This window comes from Triticum aestivum, chromosome 1D, assembly GCF_018294505.1.
Source record: "Triticum aestivum cultivar Chinese Spring chromosome 1D, IWGSC CS RefSeq v2.1, whole genome shotgun sequence".
NCBI classification, from domain to species: Eukaryota; Viridiplantae; Streptophyta; class Magnoliopsida; order Poales; family Poaceae; genus Triticum; species Triticum aestivum.
In genome coordinates this window covers 432,948,753-432,967,631 of record NC_057796.1, presented here as the reverse complement: position 1 = coordinate 432,967,631, position 18,879 = coordinate 432,948,753, and the positions used below count along the sequence as shown (strand labels likewise).

Here is an 18,879-nt window from a genome sequence, read left to right as displayed (position 1 = left end):
CTTCGTCAGAACTCTCTCTGTTGGCAGGGCCTAAATGAGCCAGTATCCACCTCCTAAAACGTTGCACAATTCTCTCGGTGGGCCCAAACAGCTCCCCCTCTCATGCGGACAAATGGGCCGAGCCGAGAGGCCATACGCCACCTACCGCGGGGCCGTTTTTTTTTTCCCTCAAAAAAAAAAACCTACCGCGGGGCCGTTTTGCCTAAAAAAAAACCCTACCGCGGGGCAGTTTGGGAGCAGCGCCGCGCACCTCGTGCCTTTTATTTTCAGTTTCCGCTCGCCCCCAATCGCTCACGTCACTCCGTCCGCGCGAGGAAGCGCCCCGTCGTGCTCCGCGACAGACCATCGCCGCCTCTCCGGGCGGCGGCGGACGCCAGCGCGGTGAGTACCCGGTCCGCCTCCCTTCCTCCCCGCCCCGCCCCGCTCCGCCACCCCCGCCCGACTCCCTCGACCCCGTCTCTTAGCTCCCGCCGCGGCCAAATCCAAACATTCAAGGTAGATTTCGCGCAGCGGTGGTTCGCGGCGCCCTAGTCTCCGCGAGGGCGGTGGGTCTGGGGGCGATTCGTGCGCTGGTGTTCGGTAGTTTTGGGTTTCAGTCGTGGCTGTGCGGGCTTAGTGATTCCGCGTAGCGGTGGTTGATGGATTGGTTCGGGAGTTCGGTTTAGAAGAGGGGGCGTGGTTTCTAGGGTTTTGATGGTTTTCTCATGCTAGATCAGGTAGTCGGGGCTCTGTATTTGGTTGATTCGGCTGATTGCCCAACTGGAAATCATAATTGCTTGCCATTGGCCCCCTTAGCCCTTGGGTAAGCAAACAAGTTCGGCTGATTTCAACTATAGATTGTGTGAGATGTGCTGTTCAAGTTCTGAGACGGTTTCATGGATAGTGCCAACTGCGGAAGTTGGTCACTGTCTGTAGCAAATTACAGAAAGCTGTAGGATTGAAAATGGTACTCCCTCCGTCCCATAATATAGCGTTTTTGACACTACACTAGTGTCAAAAAGACTCTTATATTATGGGACGGAGGGAGTAGTACATTGCTGATATTGCTGGCCAGGTGGGTGCTGGTATAAATTATTGTCATTCAGAACAAGTCACCTGTCTTGGCAGCAGTAGATCTGATTTTTAACGCACATTCATTGCAACAATGTGCTATTTAGATGTGCGTGAATCGCTCGTAGGCGCGTACCATTCTGAAGATGACTTAGTATGAAGCACATCTTGTATTGGTAATGGAATGAATGTACTGGCTTTAAAATTTTTGAAGATGCAAAGTTAGCTATCAATGCTTGATAAGTTATATGTGATCAGTTCTTACAACCACAAATGTTGATTATACTTTGTGTACTTGCTGCAGGTGCTGGTTCATTTGGTGCAACTACATACAGATCCATATTCTGTTGCAACTGCGCTCTGCAAGAAGACAATTTTCCGAAGCCGTCTTCTTTCTTTTACTAGAATATAAATAATTTCTGGCCGCCATCAGATGGACAAAAGCAATACTTCTGGCTGTGCTGAGGACACTATTGAGACTCGGAGTTATGCAAACTCTAGCCTGAACCCTGAGGCCCTTAAGCATCAAAGTTTTCCTTTTCCGTACACATCCCTGTCGGGGGAAAGGAAAAATTTCAAAAGGGCAGCTAACAGGGGAAGGAAAGGCTCCCGAGTATTGTCAAGTAGAACTTATCCTTTGAAGTCATCTGAGAGTACTGTCAGGGTTCTTCGTTCTAGATCAGTTGCAGATAAGTCACCTAGTGACGCTGTGCAAACTCCAACAGAAAGAGCCGCAAAGAAGCCACCTAGCGACTCTGTGGACACTCTAGTAAAACCAGCTGCTAAAAGAATAAAGAGGGATAGACCCACAAAGGGTGGTCCGGACGATGAGTTATCGAAAATTCGTAAGCGAATTAGATACATTTTGAATCGGATGAACTATCACCAAAGTTTTCTTGAAGCATATGCCAGTGAAGGCTGGAAAAATCAAAGGTTCGCCACCTCTCTATTCATGTATTTGATTTGATTTGCTGGCGTCTTCTCCTGAATTCACCTTTGCATTCGTAGCTAAAGTTTCATTTGTTATTACCCCTTCTGTTCGTTCTATAAGGTGTTTTAGTTAGCAAAATTTCCCGATTGTAAGGTGCATTTATCTGTTTGCGCTGATCTTAGCCCAACTCGGTTGTTATCCCATCGTACTGCAGTTATTGCGCCATCCACACCGCCCCTCCTTCAACTCGTCGTTTCACATCCATGTGTGCATGCATGTTACTTGCTTATTCTGGATAGCTAGCTACAGCAAACAATTATGACTCCGGACACCATGCATGCATACTATTGCTTTACTCCTCCGGTCGTTTGATTGGATGGCCAATTAAACAGCTGCCGGAAATTGATGAACTAATACACATTGTAGGCAGGGGTGAAATCCATAATACCCCTCTAAGCTCCTCCTTGGTCTTAGTGAAGCAACTAATACACCTTACAAAGGGGAATGGAGGGAGCATTCACTTTTAGTTGAACTATTGCATAGGCGTATTTGGTGCTGTTGCTTCTTGAAACACTTATATTCATTTCATCTGCATATGTGTGAATTAATTAGCAACTTATAATACATATGGATCTGATTTACCACTGTTAGTGTAATAATTCTGAACCGGCACAGAAGTACAAAAGAAGGCTAATTTTTGTAATTACAAAATCAAAAGGTTCCTGAATTGGGCGTTAAGCTAAAACACTGCTTTTTTGTTTGTCTTTCCTATTTAATGTGCATTTAATCAACCATGAGTGTGCGAGGTTAGAAGTATAAAAGTGACAAGTGACAGGCTTACCATCTGTTCATTTCGTTTGAGAAATACACTCATGAGTCATCAGGTCTACATTCATGTAGCTCTCCATTAATTGCGATGTGAGTCTCCTTGGTCCCTCTTGATAAAAGAAAGAACGGAAAGGGTTTTTTGTGTTCTAAACAATTGGCAGAAGGGTATCCTATTGCACACTTTATCATTTTATCTCTATTGATGTCTTTATTATGTCTTCAGATGTTATATTTCATTCATGTACATTTAAAATTTCTAAATGTGCCAGTTGTAATGAATGATTTAGGGTTCAGTTAAAAAACCTAGACCAACAGCACTAGCCCCTGTGGCATTTTAACAACGAAGAAATAACCCAGGCACACACCCTGCGGAGCGCAAGGCTCAAATGCGGGTGGCGGGCTGGGCGCGCAGCCGGCCGAGCGCTACTAGGCAACTGGTCCACACCCAGTTCCAATTTAGGGTTCAATTAATTTATGTTCTTATTTGACTGGTTATTTCATCAGAGGCGCATGAACATGCTTTCTTTTCTTTTGATTCGCATTCATTGTCAACAACACAGCTTCTTGGATGTTCTTAGTTGTGAATTCCTTGCAGCGTGAGTTGCAATATAGAAATTTTACTCACCCATACACAAACATGCAGTTTGGAAAAGATAAGGCCTGAGAAGGAGCTTGAACGAGCCAAGGTGGAGATCGTGCGGTGCAAATTAAGAATACGAGAAGCTTTCCAGAATCTTGATCATCTTCTAACTGTGGGGAAGCTTGAGGAATCTTTGTTTGATTCTGAAGGAAAGATATCTTCTGATGATGTATGTCAACACATTTTTCTTTTCTGATGTTGTGCTGTGTTATGCTTACCATTTTAATCAGTGACCATGCTACCCATCTTGCAGATTGTTTGTGCCACTTGTAGTTTGCAAGAAGCTACATTTAATAATGACATCATTCTCTGCGACGGAGCCTGCGACAGAGGGTTCCACCAGAATTGTCTAAACCCTCCTTTACTGACTAAAGATAGTAATATTTATTTTCTCAATTTCTTATGGTATCCAAGGTCCATTATTTCTGGTGTTAATTCATTCATGTGATCATTCCCTTTGTAGTCCCTGAGGGAGAGGAAGGATGGCTTTGCCCTGCATGTGATTGCAAGATAGACTGTATAGAATTAATAAATGAACTCCAAGGGACAGATCTTGACATTAATGACTCTTGGGAGGTAACAGTTTCACTGTTGAGAATACTTGCTGTTTCAAGGCCAATAAATTTGAAATATATTCCACCATGATACTACATTATTTTTGCAGAAAGTTTTTCCTGAGGCAGCTGCTGTGGCACACGGGCCTATGCAAAATGATGTAGCTGATCTTCCATCAGACGATTCAGAAGATGATGACTTCGACCCCAATATATCCGAAGAACATGTGGCTGGTCACGCAGAAGGATCATCAGAAGAGGATGGGGATGAAGGTTCAGACTCTGATGACTCAAATTTCATGACCTCTTCTGACAATTCAGAACACGTGAAGGAGAAAGTGAAAGTTGATGACCTTGGATTACCTTCTGAGGACTCGGAGGATGATGACTATGATCCAGCAGGTCCTGATTCAGATAAAGATATCGAAGAGAAGCAAGATGAGTCAGACTTCACATCGGACTCTGATGAGTTCTGTGCTGAGATTACGAAGTCTTGTAGTAAGGATGAAGTTTCGTCTGGTCCTAAGGTTGGAGGTCGTACTAATGACTTGGAAGGGGCCCCTGTTCGGCCAAACACATCAATGTCACATAGCAAGGATCTTGAGATCGACCCAGATGTGATTTTACCGTCTACAAAACGGCAGGTTCAACGGTTGGACTACAAAAAACTTTATGATGTAAGCTCAACTTGCATGCTATTTTGGCATTAATTTTGCTTATGTTTCTGGCCTTGCAAACACCTTTGGTATTTTTTGTTGTTGTTGTACTACCAGTGGGTGATAACTTTATTAAGGAAATATAGACAAATCCAATAGTTTCACTGAAGATTGAAAAAAGCATTTATGGGGGTGGTTAACATGATTATTATGCAATAACCATAACAGGGCATGCATCCATACCCTGATAATTTAGCAATAGATGCATAGCCTGTCCAACATTTCTTGATTTTTGTTATTGTTTTAAGGCTGTGGAACACAAAAGAGCTTTTGAAGTGATGCTAAACTATTACCTCAACTAGGATTGTTGAGTAGAATTTACTTACTTAACTGTTAAACAGAATGTGTTTTACTGGGTTATGAACCTGACATGTTTCTTAATGCTGAAATCAAAAGGATACTTATGGGGAAGCACCATCTGAATCAAGCGATGGTGATGAGTGGTCTGGGAAGAGCACACTCAAAGAAGACAACGAAGAACGAAATGAAGTGGATTCATTTGCACGCAAAAGCTCCAGGGGAACGCGAGAGGTGCATCCTGACGGTTTTCATGGTTTAGTAAATGATCAACATGCAGGGGGGCTTACCTCTGACGGCAGCAATAGTAAAGCTAAGAAAAGGCATTTTGGTCCAGTAATTAATGAGGTGAAGTGACACATTCCCATCTCTTCATAATAGGTGGTTTTATATTTATCAAAACCAGCGGGACAAGCTTAGCCAATTTGCATTGCTATCCAAAGTTTGATGTAGTTGCTTACACCTCATTTTTCTTGCAGAGGCTAAATCAGTATTTCACAACAGACCAATACCCTAGCCGTGCTGTTAAAGAAAGCTTGGCGCAAGAATTAGGGCTGACATTCCGTCAGGTTCGTATGTCTTTGTCATGAATTTCCAGTTGCATGTGACAGTTGACTTGGCATTGAGCAAAATTCTCACAATGGCTTCTGCTGTCAGGTTAACAAATGGTTTGAAAGTACACGTCACGCAAGAGCAGCTGCTATGAAAAATGGCAGTCAGCTAGAAAAGCAGAGCAACAGTAGGAAGAAGAAGAGCTCAGACGCAACTCACATGGAAGTTAAAGATCAACCTAATGCATGTAAAGAGGAAGGTATCAGACAACATAGTCCAGTGAAACAAGACACTGATGGCGGGCAGAGAACTCATGTGCCTCCAGAAAGCAGCCAAAGCTATACTAAAACCCCGGGATTGGTAGGCTGTCCAAAAAGTGAGTCCAGAGAGAACCATGAAAAGAATACCTCCTCGAAATATGTTGGAATGTCAACAGATGGCTCTGCAGAGGATCAGATTCTGGGGCTAGAACCTGAAGATGAAAGTTCAGACTCTGATGACCTGAATTTTATCACCCGTTCTGGAAATTCAGAACCTTTGAAAAATAGAGAGAAAGTTGATGACCTTGGATTACCTTCTGCATACTCTGAGGATGATGACTATGATTCTGACGAAGTTATTGAAATGATGCAATCAAGTTCAGATGAATCAAATTTCACCACCTCTTCTGACAATCCAGAAGATGTGAAGGAGAAAGTTGATGGCCTTGGATTACCTTCCGAGGACTCTGAGGACGATGATTATGATCCAGCAGGTCCTGGTTCTGATGAAGATATTGGAAAGAAGCAGTCAAGTTCAGAGAAGTCACACTCTTCTGACAAATCAGAAAATAGGAAGACGAAAAGGAAAGTTGATGACCTCGGATTACCTTCTGAGGACTCAGAGGATGATGACTATGATCCAGCAAGTCCTGATTCAGATAAAGATATCGAAGAGAAGCAAGATGAGTCAGACTTCTCATCTGACTCTGATGATTTCTGTGTTGAGATTGCTAAATCTTGTTCTGGCCAGGAGGGAGTTCCATCAGGAGCTAAGGTTGGTGGAGACCGTACCGATGACTTGGAAGGAACGACTATTTGCGCAAATGCGGCCATTTCCAATCTCCCTTCCAAGGATCCTGAAATGGACCAATATGTTGTTTTACCAGTTTCAGCGAGACAGAAGGTTCAGTCTCCGGACAGCAAAAAACTCGCTGTAAGCCCCCAACTTGCTTGTGTGCATATTTTAGCACATATTCTGGTAATGTTTTTGTCCTTCATGAAAGCTTTTGGTATGTTTGTTTGCCTTGCTGTCAACTGGGGAGAGTGATTACTTTATTCAGAAAATTTAAAAAGCCATCATGGGAATGCTCAACATGATTTTGGAATATGAGCTTAGAGCATGGCAATAGTACAGCCAACTGCTGGCTATATGATGTTGCCATTTCATCTATATAGCTATCATTTATAGTAAGGTTGGCTATAAGAAGTATACTTTTTTCCACCTTCTCTCTTTCTCTTTCTTCATATTTATTTTAGTTGCCTAGGAGGACGTGTAGAGGCAGTCTCTTGCATGGGAGCCTACGCCCCTTACCTTTTCATGTCCCTCTCCTCCACATAGGCAAAATTGCCATGTAAGTGGGCTATAAGCCATTAAGCCTGCTATTATACTTGCTCTTAGACATACATGGACAGCATGATAAATAGTACCAGATACACAGCTTGTCTGTTTTGTCTTGAATTTAGTTATTGTGTTTAGCATTTGAGCTGATACTAAACTATTGCCCTCAATTTTCTGATTAGTGCTCCCTCTGCCTTAAGTATTATGTACAATTTGGTTATTATGTGCGCATACATGTGTGTTTCACTAGCTTATGAACTTGACATATTTCCTCTTCATGCTGAAACCGGAAGCAGGCTTATGGGAAAGCACCATCTGATTCGAGTTACAGTGAAGAGTTGTCGAAGAAAGGCACACCTGAAAAGGACAATGGAAAAGAAAGTGAAGCAGGTTCTTTCGTGCGTCAGATCAATGAATTCACTCCGCAAAGGTCTCAACAAAGCTTTCATGGTTCGGTGAATGGGCAAAATGCAGAAGAGCTGCTTACCCCTAACGGAAGCAGTACTACAGGTCAGAAGAGACAATATGGGCCAATAATTAATCAGGTACTATGGAATTCTTTTTCCTATATCATTAGTTGTATAGTTTAACAGAACGAGATAAACAGGCTTAACCAGTAAGATTTCTATCATAAGTTTGATTCATCTGCAAGCACTTCATTTTATTTTTTGCAGAGGCTACATGAGCAATTTAAATCAGATCAATATCCTAGCCGTGCTGTTAAAGAAAGCTTGGCACAAGAACTAGGTCTGACATTCCGTCAGGTTTGCACCTCTTTTTTTCATGAATTCCCATGCATGTACAGTTGTCTTGGCATTGAGCAAAACCCTCACTATGGTTTCTGCTAACAGGTTGAGAAATGGTTTGAAAGTAGGCGGCGTCACATAAGAGTAGCATCCAAAAAAAGCAGCACTCACGTGGAAAACCATAGCACCAAGGAGAATCCTAATGTATGCAAAAGTGATGCTGTGAATGAGGATACGCCATCGGGAATTCTGAATGAAGGTATCACACAAGATGGTCCACTGAAACAAGACATTGGTGGTGGGCTGAGAACAAATGCCAGCCCTCTGAATAGCAGTCAAAGATATACTACCCCCTTGGTAAGGCGCCCAAAAGGTGAGTCCAGAGAGAATCATATGAAGAATACCTCCTCAAGCAGTGCTAGCAGTCCAAAAGGTAGCGATGCAGGGTATGCAGTTCTGGCTCTTGAAGCTTTGGACGAGAAAACAAGAAGCAAAATGCTGCAGGAGCTAAAGAAGAGGAAGATTGGCTGATGACGTTTCTAGCTGATGACTCTTTGAACTTGCAAGTCGGGCCATGATTTTGGCTCCTGCAAGTCAACTAATTCTTTCTCTGAAATTAGTTACCCACATGGTGGGTGTCTTACTCTGGCGGGAGGCTTGGTTCGATATATGGGACTCCCGCTAAGAATCCTGATACTCCTCCAGATCGCAAGTGATAAGCTGAACAATCTTGGAAGTGCCGTCGCAACAGCGCACTGCTATGGCAGAGTATTGAAGACATTGAACGTTTCATCGTGCCTTGGGTGCCTTGGGTGCTGCTGTCTCCTTAAATTATGCTGTGTGAAATTATGCTCATGTGCTGTCATTGGTTGTGTACATTGTTGAAGTGACTAGGTTGTTCAGCTTATCGTCCATATGAATTTTCGACAATGTCAGTGGATCTCCTTGGTACATGTTGTAATCTTCTGTTTTTGCGGGAAATATATGTTGTATTGTTGGTAAGGAGTATATTCTGGTTAAGACTTATTTTTCATGATTTTCCTCTTGTCTCTTGTCTGCATCAGTTTTGACTTGCACTGGAAGCTATGTTTTTGCTTGGACGCCTTACCCAATACTCACATGATATATGCCTGTTGAATCATGCACACACACCTGTTAAAACATCTTTTTCTTGTTGGTATGCTGAAGAATACAGTAGGACACCGCCCAGTTTTAAAGGCATTAAAATGATCTTACAAAAGTTTTGGTCCATTTTATAAAGGGAAAAAGGGGGGCTAGGATATTTGCAAGATAGTTCCCTCTTTAACCATGCGCTCGGAAACGACCGGTGCTGTCGCCGTCGCTGAACCAATACGCCATCGCATCTGGTCTCAGGGAATGTCTTTCAGCTCCAGGTAAACGATGCCTTGCTAGGCCAGTGGCCCTTTCCGATTGTCCGGTGTTCCGAGTGACGACGCTTTTCTTCCTCTCGGTGACCTATTCCCCTTTTGTCAAATGGAGGATGGTGGCGAGTCCCGCTCCACAAGCTTCACAAGACACGGAATTCCGCCGCACCAGCCGACCAGAACAAAAGAAGCGGTGTTTCTCGACGTCGAAGCCGGTACATATCACGGCGCGGTAGGTCGTCGCAGACATCGAGATCGTCAAAGTGAAGCCACCGAAACGACGCAAAAGATCGCAGCTCGCCACTCACACCAACGGCGTGCATGCCACCGCTCAGACGCTCAGTTGCTGCGGCCGGGTGCCATATTCATGTCGCTGTTACTGCCCACTACTGCTGCTCCATTGGATTCTTCCATGCCTATGTTGACGCGGTGAAAGTGAAAGTGAAAGCGAAGCTGCAGGAGCCGCGGTTGGTTGGGTTGGGTTGGGTTGGGTCAGGCGAGTGGGATCATATTTCTGGACTAGAAGACGAAGCCGGGTGGTGGATTTCTCATTTCTCCACCGTCCGTCCCGTAGGCATCAGGGAAAGGAAAGGGCATCTGCATCTGCTGGCCTCTCCTGGTCCTCCTCCGTCTGCATGGTCCAAGCAGAGGAACAAACCAAACGAGTCCATAAATCCCTGGCAGATGCGTGATGGCTGTCCCGAGCACCACTAATACTAATTCTGGGGTGAGACGCGAGAAAGTGAAAGATAACAAGCTTTGCCACACAAAGTCTGTGCGGAGTAACCTCGCCGGCAATCAGTACGTACGTACCACCACCAGACTGGAACGAACGATCATGCATGCACACGGCAGGAGGGACGGCATGGCAAGTCAGCCGGTCAGACGCGCCGGATGTGGACTGGGAAGGGAAGCCCAGCAGGGGCCGGCCGGCGATGGCCTGGCCCGCCATGTGGTCGGCCAACTAACGAACAACAGACACTGGTACACAGTTCCTCCGTGAACGCGGTGGTGGTGGTGACCGCATGACTTGCCTGACCGGTGTGGCGAGTGATCCCATCCCGGCCAGTCCCGGTGTCGACTGGACTGGACTGGACCGTGGCCACACGACGGTGCGTGTGGTCCATGGCGAGAGGGAGGAGCTTCTCGCTAGGCGATGTTGAGATGGCCGGGTCCGGTTGCACACCTGCTGGTTTTCCGTCCTGGTTGCCGAAGAAGGTTTTGGCCCTGAACAAACTCACAGTGGATGGGCCAGTGCGACTGCAGCACGAGTGCTGATGCTTTCTCCCGTTTCCTTTTCTGGTTTTAGTTACTCCAAGTGGGAACGCCACCAGCAGCAGCAGGGCCGAGTTTTCAACCTTTTTCGGGGGTGCTGGAACTGTCGAAAGAAATGTGTATAGCTTGGTTGGACCCTACTACCATGAATGCATTATGCAATGCAAGTTTGACAACCGCCAACCGCATATCCCACCGTAGAGATGAGGCCCAGGCACTCATTCCGGAGAACGCACTGGCGTTTAGCCGTATGTGTGCATGTATGGTTTAGGGTCCCTGAATTCGAGCCGGATTCTCCCAAATGCAGAGCAGATGCTATTCCGGGCTATACGTATACGTATGCAATGAATCTAGCGGTACCCAAAATCGGGAGCGTGAACGAACTCTGGTGCCGGTGGAGAGTCTGTTTGATTTGACCATGTATGCCTCTGAATGTTTCTTTGGCGCCAGTGTTGCGGCGACGGACGGGCGGGCGGGGGGCAGCAATGATTGATCGATGCCCGGGGGCAAAGCGGGCGGCGAGCGGCGACCGCGCAGCGCTGGACAGGGCCCCGCCGTGATACCGACGAGATCCGTCGCCGTGGCCGTGCCCGTGCGCGCGGTGGTCGTCGGTGGGTGGCGATGTGGCCTCACGAGGCCGCCGTCCCGTCCCGGCCCGTCTGACGCGACGCCACCGGGTGCCGAGACGTCGCGAGTCACACACACGACACGAAACAAGCACGTACGCGCCCCACATCCCCATGACTAGCTTGTACAGTTCAGTCTGTCAAAAAAAATTGTACACTATATATTTTAATTTTTTTAACATAATACATACGCAAGCGCTCGTATATACGCACATACACTCACCCCTGCCCTACGTAAAACGGTGATTTTGTTTGAATAAAAAAAACAATGATTTTGTTGTGAATTTATTAGCAACAAGGGGCTTGATGAGTGGCGGTGTACGCTCGTCTGTACGCCAGCAGACAATCAATATGCGGTCAAGTATATGCGTGTCCCTGTCTTCCTTCCGCAGTGGTCAAGTATATGCGTGTCCCTGTCTTCCTTCCCCACTGCGCTGCGAAGGATCCAATGCTGTAGTGGTATGACAGATCTGTGTGATGTGATGATTTCCTGGAAGTAAAATACTTCCGCCGTTCTTAAATATAAGTCTTTATAGAGATTTCAATATAAACCACATATGGATATATATAGATGCATTTCAAGTTTAGATTCATTTTGCTCCATATGTAGTTCATCTAGTGAAATATCTATAAAGACTTATATTTAGAAACGGAGGGAGTACAACATTGGATCGAGTACGAGTAGTATCTCCAAAGTTGAACGTTCACACCGGACACACGGTAGAACCCGGCCCGGACGACCGATGGAGTCGAGCCGGAGACCGAATTCTTCCACGCGCAGCGTAGTGGTGCGCATCGCCCGACCGTCGCCCGGTCGCCGGGCAAATCATGTCGCCATTTTCGACGCGGCGAGATGCATGTGATCATCATCCATCAGGGTGGTCAGTCTAGGAGAAATAGATGTTGTAAAGGTTGACCTACTTGAGTCCCGTCCGGCGCGTGAAGGAAGAGGCGAGACCATTGACCCGCCCGGCCCGATCCAGGTCATACTGTACGTACGATCGGATCGTGCCGATCGAGACGCTTTCTTTTTGTTAATTTCTCTCCGGCACGGCGATCCACCATCTTCCTTTTGGGGTAGTGGCCAACAGCATCATTCCGGCCCGCATCCTTTCCCCCCCTCCTTTCGGGTCGCACGTAGCCGGCGTGTGCTGCCGTGGACGGGAGATACCGGCCGGCCGGCCGGCCGGTACCGTCGGTCGCGGCACTTGTGCGGTGCGCGCGTTGAAAGTGGAGAGAGCGGCGCCAAGACTCGTGACCGTCAAAGTTGGAGCTGCTGCATGGATGCCACCGTCTCGGCGCTCGCTTCTCGGCGTGCTTCTAGAACCTTCTGGACGGCGACCGAGCCCTGTTCAGTTCTCTGGACTGTAAGAATTTTGCAAGGATTCTAGTATTTTTGAGGAAAATACGCAGGAGAATTCAGTGTTAGCTGCTCCCATCCCATCGCTCAGGGATCACGCCGCATGCACGGGGGTGATGTGCGTGCTGATTTGTTCTTGTTGCTGCATTGATAATATGGACGAGTACTCCTATAGTGTTGTGTTGTTTATGGCACGTACGTACGGCCCGTGTCCTCACGGCAGAAATGAAGAAGGGATTTATTCGGGGGCACGAGTGTCCTGGGGAAACCATTCATTGTGCATTGCATGCAACATCGACCCGGCCGTGGTTGAATTTGGCTCTGAGAAAGTGTTACTCCACTAGTGTACCGCACTGTTATTGCCACCTTTGCTGGGTAGGGTTACCGTTGAGTTTTGGCACCGTCCGTTATGCTGGTGGAGTATATGCCACAGCCAAGAGTTACCACCGGACAGTCGTTTCTGGTAAAACAGAGGCATGCCGATGCAGGTCGCGATCGGGACGGGTCCAGTAGCTGAGTAGTACCACCACCCGACCCGACCTTTCTTTCTCACCGTTTCCACCACCGTGCGTGCATGACTCTGTCCGTGGGAGCTACAGCGGTGAACTACCCGTCGTTTCACCGTCGTTTTCCATCGTCCAAACAAACAAAGACTAGGTACCTTCGACAACAAAAGAAGAAGGGAGACCAAGACTAGGTACGGGTAGCGGTTGAACTGTTACATTTTTACGGATTTACCTAGGTACCGTGGCATATCTACTGTTTACCAGCATGGACAAGCGCTGCAGGATTTGTGCAGTGGCGAAGGAAGGTTTGGTACGAGGCTGGCACGGTCAGGATAGGAAGCATCTGGTCTTGTCCTCAAAGAATAAAAATAAAAAATGATAGGAAGCATCTTTTCTCACTACGGCCGGCCTACTGACCTCTCTATGGATCGGATGCTGCTGGGGTCAGTCAGGTCAAGGCTGGCTGGCTGGCTGCACAAGTCAATGCCCGCCACCTTTATTTCCTCGACTTGACAAAAGCATCTTTGGACCCGTCCCAGCCTTTTTCTTTTATTAGATTAGAAGCTACTCTTCCTGCCTTGTGAGAGATGACCAGATACGGCTCGAGGTTCACCGTTCTTTTTTGTTTTGTTTTTGAAAACAAGGTCTCATTCACCGTTTCTTCTCCTCGCGTCCTTGTTTTTCCCTGGTCACTTTTATTGTATACATATTCGGGAAGACGCAATGTTTTTTCACGTTTACCTTTTCTTCTCTTTGCCTACTTGTTTCCCTGTGGTTACTTTTATAGTATTCGAGGGGACACAACAATTTTGTAGTTTGCGTTCCTGCCTTTTTCCATGGGCATTTCTACTATATTCGAGGAGATATAGAACTTTTCTTGTTTACCTTTTCCACTGCCTTATTGAGTTGGAGGGAGTTTTATTTTCTCGTTGACCTGTTCTGCTCTTTGCACTCTTGTTTTTTCGTGATCACTTTTATTGCATTTGAGGAGACGTAGACGTTTCTCATTTACCTTCTCCTGTGTTTGGGTTCTTATTTCTCCGGTGCCACCTCTGTTATATCCAAGGATATGCACAATTTTCTTATTTAGGGCTACTTTCATTCAAAGATGTTCATAGATTTTTTTTGAAGGATTAAATTCCTCCTGAATTTTTCTCATTTTGACGAGGTTATACCTAAGGGGTAGGCCAATGTACACTTACGGCCCAGCCTCAGGCCGAAGTCAATCGAGGATACGGTCCAGACTACGATGGGCCAAGGGGCTACACGCCAGGCATAGTGGAGCTCAAACCAAGAAGTTAGATACTAGAGGGGATACCCGTCATAGGACCAAGTGCCTACAGTCGGATTACCACCCCCTGACGAACAAGACCCAATAGTCGATCTCCAGGAAGATGGGAGCACTCGAATGCCCAGAAGTCGGCTGCACCCCAGGATCCCATGACCCCATGATGCAATCAATACCACTGTTACCCAACGGCGGAATAATCTAGTTAAATACAACAGTTACTACTAAGTAATGGCCATGAACAGTCGGTCGAGCGAAAGTGCATCTAATCTCCGGGTGGTTTGGATAATTCCTTACAACATATATCTCATTGAACTAATGCCTATTCTAAATAATATTTCAGGGAGGTTCATTTTAGGTACAACAATGGGATATGAAAATGGACCCCTCAAAATGCTAAGAACAAGTGTTAGCCAAGCCTCACAACTTCATTTTATATTTAAGTGATCCAAGATCGCATTGAGTCCATAGGTATGCCAATACTATCAAATGGGGGTGAGGTTGAGAAGATGAGTTTCTTGCTCAAAGTGCTTAAAGATCAAACTCCAAAAGCCTCACACAAGTTCCCACATTCCCACTATATCACAAAGCACAATTTAAACTCGGACTCACCGAAATCATATACACCGGAGTCACCGAGTCACATTGATATAGCCATTGTCCTAAACCCTAAACGTTTGGCCTCACCGAGTTGACACTTTGATCTCACTGAAGAGCGCTTGTCAACCTTTTGTTGCCTACTGTAGTTAATTTGGAATTTCCGAACAGTTCCCCCAAGCTTAGACCTCGCTTGTCCTCAAAAACATTATATATAACAATACGAAAACATGATGCAACATGGACGTATCAACTCCCCCAAGTTAGACCTCACTTGTCCTCAAGTGAAAGCCTATATCGATAATCATGTTCACATGTTTAGAGAGAGAGGTGTCGATAAAAACAAAATACGGACATAGTAGCATCATGATTAATACCATAGCAATAATATATATTATCATAGAACTTCTCATGAGAAAGTAACAATTCATCACAACAACAAAGTATAAAGCATAAACTTTCTTGAAAACTAACAAACTATGCTCTCAGTCAACAAGGCAATTACAATTCATCATATTTTCAGGAAGGGTCTTATGTAAGAGCTTTTGTTTAGCAAGTCCACATACTCAACTATCATTTAGTCTTCTATGATTGCTGACACTCACGACAAGTATATGGAGCAAAAGTTTCAGTCAGATACATAGAAAGATAGGGGCTTATAGTTTCGCCCCCCAACTCATTTACCTCAAGGGTACTGTCAACAATAATAACTCATGCATTGTCACTCATATCCAACTGGATATATATGCCTAGATCTTTCCCCACCACATGATGCTTGCAAAGAGAAAAATGAAAAGGGAAAGGAGAAGAACACTACTGACTCTTGCATGAAAAGTAAATACATAAAGGTAAAAGATATGCCCTTCGCAGAGGGAAGCAGAGGTTGTCACGCGTTTTTTGTTTTTTGACGTGCAAACTCTTAATGTAAAGCAACGTCACTTTATATTGCCCCTTGTGATAGCAACCTTTATCTACTTTTCCAAACACTTTTGCTGTTGTTTTGGACTCTAATTTGCATGATTTGAATGGAACTAACCCAGACTGACGTTGTTTTCAGCAAAATTATCATGGTGTTTTTTGGTGCAGAAATAAAAGTTCTCGGATGGAGCTGAAAATTTACGGAGAATTATTCCAGAATATATAAAAATATTGGCTGAAGAAATTACTAGAGGGGGCCCACCAGGGCGCCACAAACTCAGGGGGCGGGCCACCCCCAGGGCGCGTTATGCATGCTTGTGGGCCCCTGGCAGCCCTCGCAACCCTATCTCCAACTCCATAAGTACCTATTCGTCCAGAAAAAACGAGAGAGAAGAAATCATCGTGTTTTACGATACGGAGCTGCCGCCACCTCCTGTTCTTCACCTGGTGTTGGGGATATAACTATTGGGTATAAACCGCCCAGGAGGGGCCGGGTTATACCACTGATGGCTTACCAATGAAGATGGCGGATCATACGAGCCGGATGACGGCCCAAGGCCTAGAGGTGATTTAAGGCCCAGGAGGGTGAACCGCCATATATGTATAGCTTGTATTGTAAGGCAGGTATAACTAGTCACCGAGCCGGACACGTTGTGTATGAGTCGGCCGGGACTCTATGAGCCATTGGGTGTCAACCTATGTATATAAAGGGACGACCCGACGGCGGTTTAGAAAAAGAAACAAGAGATCGAAAGCTAGGTCAAGCGTATTCGCTCCCTAGTAATCGAAAGCAATACCACCTCAAACTGGATTAGGCCTTTACCTTCACCGCAAGGGGCCGAACCAGTATAAACTCCTTGTGTCCTTTGTCCCGTTTAACCCCTTTAAGCTAACCTAGTTGCGATGGCTCCACGACTAAGTCCTTCTGCTAGGACATCTGCCGTGACAATTCCATGGGGCCAGCGCACGATGGTTTCGAGTTCTTACAGGGCAGCTTCGAAGGGATCAAGGGATACCCTGTGGGCCGGATGACCAAGAGTCGTCGCGGCAAGCTCTACATCGACGATGCATGCTGGGGCCCCGAGGCCGGCTCAATCGAGTACGGGTACAGGGTCCCCTTCGGCGGAATCCATGTCTTCATCGGCAAGATCAGCGAACAGGGCCCTGAGCCGGACATCTGCACCGACATCATCGAGACGGCTGAGCGTGCACGACCCGCCCGAGTTCAGCCCACCCTGAAACGCGCCTTCGTTGGGTTTATCCATGGGGCAGAATTTGAGGACATATCTGTGTCTGGCGGTGAGACGGTCATCTATTTTGATGGTGAGTCGTCCACGGGCGAGACCAATTCATTATATCAACTGCAAGACGGCCGGCTTGGGGGCTATTCCGATGGTGACAGTATTCCAGACCCCTACGAGCCGCCAAACAGGGTTGCGATCTTCATGGCTGGCACACAGCCGGCGCTTGGTTCAACAACCGCCGCGGCTATGACCTCTAGTTCAATGGCTGCGACGGCGGCTGGTGCTAGCGGATCTGCGCGCCCGCCGACTCAAGTTCTCACAAAATTGTTAGAAGCTCTGGCAACTCTGATGGGGGTGGAAGTAACCCGGACAACCAGGAGCAACACAAGGTGGATGTGGCTAAGCTGCGAGATGGGATAGCTCAAGCGAAGGAGGAGCTGGCGGCTGAGAACGCTAGGATGATTGCAGAGCGGGCTGTTTTGGACGCCCAGACGCAACGGATTCAAGCAGATTCCTTCCGGCTCACATTGGATCGGAACGCTTCAATGAGGTCATGAGAAGGAGGCATCAGACTCGTTTACCTTCAGTTTATGAGGCAAGGAACCTCTTCAACACGCCTGGGGTGGGGACTAGTAATCCGCCGGAGGTGAACCGGGCGGTCGAAGCGCCTGGGGCTGGAGCGCCAGCTCAGCCGCGCACGACAGATCCGCCCCGTTTGAATGCTGCTCCGCCTCAATATGTACCGACGCCACCGGGTCATTATTCCAACCCTTTGGACAATATGATTGCTGCGGCAGCACGATTGGCGGCTTTACCAGTTGAAGGTGAGTCTCTCACGGCGATAGAGACACGGCGGGCCAGAGAACTTCTTCAGACAACATTGGAACAACAAGCGGCTTATTCTTATAGTCGCAAGCAGATTCACTCAACCCCTCGTCCAAGCCAGAGTTACAACAGGCACATTCACTCACTGACGGTCTCAAGCAGTGAACAGCGCCGTAACCAGCCTCGTGGGCATGACCCGGCGCGCGGTGGTGCCAATGCTCAGACTCTGGTTGATCAGGGCAGAGCGCGTCGGGAGTCCGAGCTGGCGGCTCACCAAACGGAACATCTGAAGGAAATATGCCCTAGAGGCAATAATAAAGTTATTATTTATTCCTTATATCATGATAAATGTTTATTATTCATGCTAGACTTGTATTAACCGGAAACATAATACTTGTGTGAATACATAGACAAACAGAGTGTCACTAGTATGCCTCTACTTGACTAGCTTGTTGATCAAAGATGGTTATGTTTCCTAGCCATTGACATGAGTTGTCATTTGATTAACGGGATCACATCATTAGGAGAATGATGTGATTGACTTGACCCATTCTGTTAGCTTAGCACACGATCGTTTAGTATTCTGCTATTGCTTTCTTCATGACTTATACATGTTCCTATGACTATGAGATTATGCAACTCCCGTTTACCGGAGAACACTTTGTGTGCTACCAAACGTCACAACGTAACTGGGTGATTATAAAGGTGCTCTACAGGTGTCTCCGAAGGTACTTGTTGGGTTGGCGTATTTTGAGATTAGGATTTGTCACTCCGATTGTCGGAGAGGTATCTCTGGGCCCACTCGGTAATGCACATCACTATAAGCCTTGCAAGCATTGTAACTAATGAGTTAGTTGCGGGATGATGTATTACGGAACGAGTAAAGAGACTTGCCGGTAACGAGACTGAACTAGGTATTGAGATACGGACGATCGAATCTCG

General features: G+C 46.4%; 1 protein-coding gene across 2 annotated transcripts; it reads left to right on the top strand.

Annotated features, from left to right (window-relative positions):
- Nucleotides 1-245: 245 nt before the first annotated feature.
- On the top strand, nt 246-8,951 carry LOC123182651 (homeobox protein HOX1A). 2 transcript variants are annotated; one of them, XM_044595295.1, is made up of 12 exons: nt 246-381; nt 1,355-1,983; nt 3,453-3,618; nt 3,703-3,826; nt 3,913-4,025; nt 4,114-4,680; nt 5,116-5,364; nt 5,496-5,585; nt 5,674-6,762; nt 7,464-7,712; nt 7,842-7,931; nt 8,019-8,951. In XM_044595295.1, the coding sequence occupies exons 2-12, from the start codon at nt 1,484-1,486 to the stop codon at nt 8,442-8,444; spliced, it is 3,663 nt and encodes a 1,220-aa protein (XP_044451230.1). In that variant the 5' UTR covers nt 246-381; nt 1,355-1,483; the 3' UTR covers nt 8,445-8,951. The 2 variants fall into 2 exon arrangements, with proteins under 2 accessions (XP_044451230.1, XP_044451229.1); XM_044595294.1 differs by having other exon boundaries at nt 7,461-7,712.
- Nucleotides 8,952-18,879: the final 9,928 nt, after the last annotated feature.

Excerpts from the sequence above, each read along its gene's own strand:
- LOC123182651 (XM_044595294.1), top strand. The coding sequence starts at position 1,484 with ATGGACAAAAGCAATACTTCTGGCTGTGCTGAGGACACTATTGAGACT. Across the intron at positions 4,026-4,113 it reads ACATTAATGACTCTTGGGAG|AAAGTTTTTCCTGAGGCAGC; the intron begins GTAACAGTTTCA and ends TTATTTTTGCAG. Across the intron at positions 7,713-7,841 it reads ATGGGCCAATAATTAATCAG|AGGCTACATGAGCAATTTAA; the intron begins GTACTATGGAAT and ends TATTTTTTGCAG.